General features: G+C 43.4%; 1 protein-coding gene across 6 annotated transcripts in view; it reads left to right on the top strand.

Annotated features, from left to right (window-relative positions):
• The window catches only part of LOC109528247 (poly(rC)-binding protein 3-like), a 13638-nt gene that overhangs the window by 7720 nt on the left and 2940 nt on the right, over window positions 1-2978 (top strand). For 4 of the 6 annotated variants that reach the window (XM_019890624.1, XM_019890622.1, XM_019890623.1 and 1 more), the window contains 2 exons: window positions 1011-1052; window positions 2540-2618. In XM_019890624.1, the coding sequence (XP_019746183.1) occupies window positions 1011-1052; window positions 2540-2618 (121 nt within the window). The remainder of the gene's footprint in view (window positions 1-1010; window positions 1053-2539; window positions 2619-2978) is intronic. The other 2 variants (XM_019890626.1, XM_019890625.1) reach the window with 1 other exon arrangement.

Raw genomic sequence — 2978 nt, 5'->3', positions numbered from 1 at the left:
CCGCCCTCACTCCCCCACCCGCCCCCTCAAATAGCATGAAACACTCACCGCTGTCTGCTGTGCCCTCACTACCATCCATCAGCCCAGAATTGGGATAAGAGGCATCACTGTAGTCATTAAGGGAGGATTTGGCTGTGTCTGCAGTGTATTATTTTGGGGTGGGAAAATCCATCAACTTCGCAGGGAGATGGGCTAGTGCACCAAATTATTTATGAGAGCCAAAAACAGAAAAGAAAAATGTCCATACTGTCCTAAAACTAAATGGACAGAATAAAAAATGTAAAAGACATAATGTCTTGATTTAAATACAATCATTCCAAACATGTACAACTTTCATTGGTTGATTCAAAACAAGGGCAGCTGGTGGACATACAGGTAAGATGCGACAAATTTACTGCTGTACCACAATTTAACTAATCCTAACTGTATGGCTAGGTGCCAACTGCCAAATAAAATTATTGGCCACAAAGACAGAATCTCAGCAAAGGGGTTTCACCAATGACCTGCGATCGAACCCCCATCAGTGGTTCAAAAGATGCAGGAACCCAAAATGAAGGTCACCATATTAAACAAAAATCAATATTGTGTGATTAAATGTAGTCTTTTATCGCTCTCTGCAAAGCTACACACTGATGCAATCCAGATCTGCAATTTACGTTAACTCTCCAGCTGCTGTCTTTCATGGTGAACTGAATTTTAGCTGAGCTCTGGCCAGCGCAACCACTCCACCAACCCATTCATAGACCAACATAATTCCTCCTTCCACCGCCTCCCCTCCCCCTGTCACAGTGATCCCATTTTGATATAATTCAACTGGATTTAATTGATGATAAACCAACATGACAGCATTCAACCGTTATAATGCATGTCTCTCTTCTAGCCTGTCGAAAAATTTATAGCTCTGGACAGCAACCCAAATTTATAGCACATGGACGTTTTGTGAATGTTGCAGCAATTTAATGAAACACTGTTAAAAAAAAACAAACAAAGTCTCCGTTTCATGTTTGCAGGCTTATACCATCCAAGGACAGTATGCCATCCCACATCCAGATGTGAGTGCTCGCAACATCAGGCGCTCCACATTGCATCCAAATAGCTCTCTTGGAATCAAAGGCTCCTACCAGCACCTCCCCTTCCTCCTTAATTAATATTCAATGCTAACATTAATATGGCTCTCTGACATGTTATTCCTATATCTTCTGACTGAAGACTCTTGACTTCCTTCTGTCTGCTCTCTGTTAAACTTCCATGGGGCTTGGCCTGCAGCTCGCAACACCAGCTAATAGTATCCTCATCTAATATTTAGCCCTTGTTTTCGTGCACTCCAGCATGTAACATCTTACTTTGTCTTATAAATGTGTTCAAGGGAGTTAAACAAGAACCTCGGCACTGCATGAGATGTTGACGGCATCTTGGCTACGAAGCTACTCATGTCTAAAAGAACCAGAGCCACTGAGAGACGATATTGATTTTATTATTGCAGAATCAATTAAAGTCGGACTCCACCAACGATCCTCAACAGGTCTTTCTGACTTGACAGATACGGTGCACAGTCTTGTATAAAATACTTGAAAGCGATACTCAGGTTCAGGTATCCGAACAGAAAATAATTTGAGCAGATATTAAGGTCAGCTTGTAGAACAGTACTTAAATAAAAGTCTGAAAGTATCAGACATTTGATATTGCTTGTAGTTCATACTCAAGTATTGGAGGTCAAAGTATGTTTAAAAATGAACAATAAGAATACAAATAACGTCTTTGTTGTGTCTTCCATACAATGACAGAATGACATTGGGAAACAACAGAGAGAGGCTTGAACTTGCTTATTGGAAAATTGGGTGCCTCGCTTTGGAAGGCAGGACCATTTTGCTACTTTGTGTGGCGTGGTTCATGCATGACGTCAGGAAAAATTTCTACTGATTTTTTTTTTTTTGGAGTAACTAAGGAAGATGGTTAAGGGAAATGCATGTGCGTAAAAGTGAAAATTGACTAAAATATAAATCAAGTAGAGATATGTGAAAATTCTATGTACACTAATCGCATGCACTTTGACTGTGCATATTCTCGTCACAGCGCCATCTGCTGGATCAGGTTGGTAACTTTGAAAAGTGAATGTAAATTCTTTTTCCTCCACCATTTGGGTCTTGAGCAAAACATGAATGGATTCTTGCTCAGCATATGCCAGGCCTCCACAAAGAAAAGGAGCTTGTATATTTCTCACATAGAAAAGACTGAGACCATCACTCGCCCTCATGCTTTCACGCATGGCAGAGGTAATTTACTTCAGAAAGGGAAGTTGAGATGCTTGCATTTCCACAAACAACTTCAGGCCAAGCCCTTTATGAACGTCTTCACCTTCACCTTTTTGTGTTTCCTCAGATCCTATCTTGACTCTCGTAGCCATTCGGACAGACCTGTGTGTGTGTGTGTGTGTGTGTGTGTGTGTGTGTGTGTGTGCGTGTGCGTGTGCGTGTGTGTGTTTAAATGTGTTTTTAACGATGACCTCATAGCTTTGCTGTCCTCCTCCTCCCCCCCTCAGCAGTTGAGCAAGCTCCACCAGTTGGCTATGCAGCAAACCCCCTTTACCCCCCTCGGACAGACCACCCCTGCCTTTCCTGGTACGTACCCACCTACACGATGACCCTCTTTACCAAAACTCCTTCTCTTGTTTGTACCTCTAGAAGTGAACACACTCTCGTCCTCCGACACTTTCTTGATCTCTTCCTCTCGCTGTTTTCTTTTCTTCTTCTTCTTTTCCTTCTTTTTGTTGTCTTCCTCCTTTTGCTCTGCCTGGGACATGGCCTGCTGGTGGTCTGCTCTTGTTGATGTTGAGGTTTTTTTTTTGCCCCCCCCCCCCCCCCCCCCCCCCCCCCCCCCCCCCCCACCCCCCCCCCCCCCCCCACCCTTCTCCACACACACACACACACACACACACACACACACACACACACACACACACACACACACACACACACATT

Source organism: Hippocampus comes, unplaced genomic scaffold (assembly GCF_001891065.2).
Source record: "Hippocampus comes isolate QL1 unplaced genomic scaffold, H_comes_QL1_v1.1 scaffold174, whole genome shotgun sequence".
NCBI lineage: Eukaryota > Metazoa > Chordata > Actinopteri > Syngnathiformes > Syngnathidae > Hippocampus > Hippocampus comes.
Note: the sequence above shows the minus strand (reverse complement) of the source record. Positions and strands in the feature narration are given on the sequence as shown.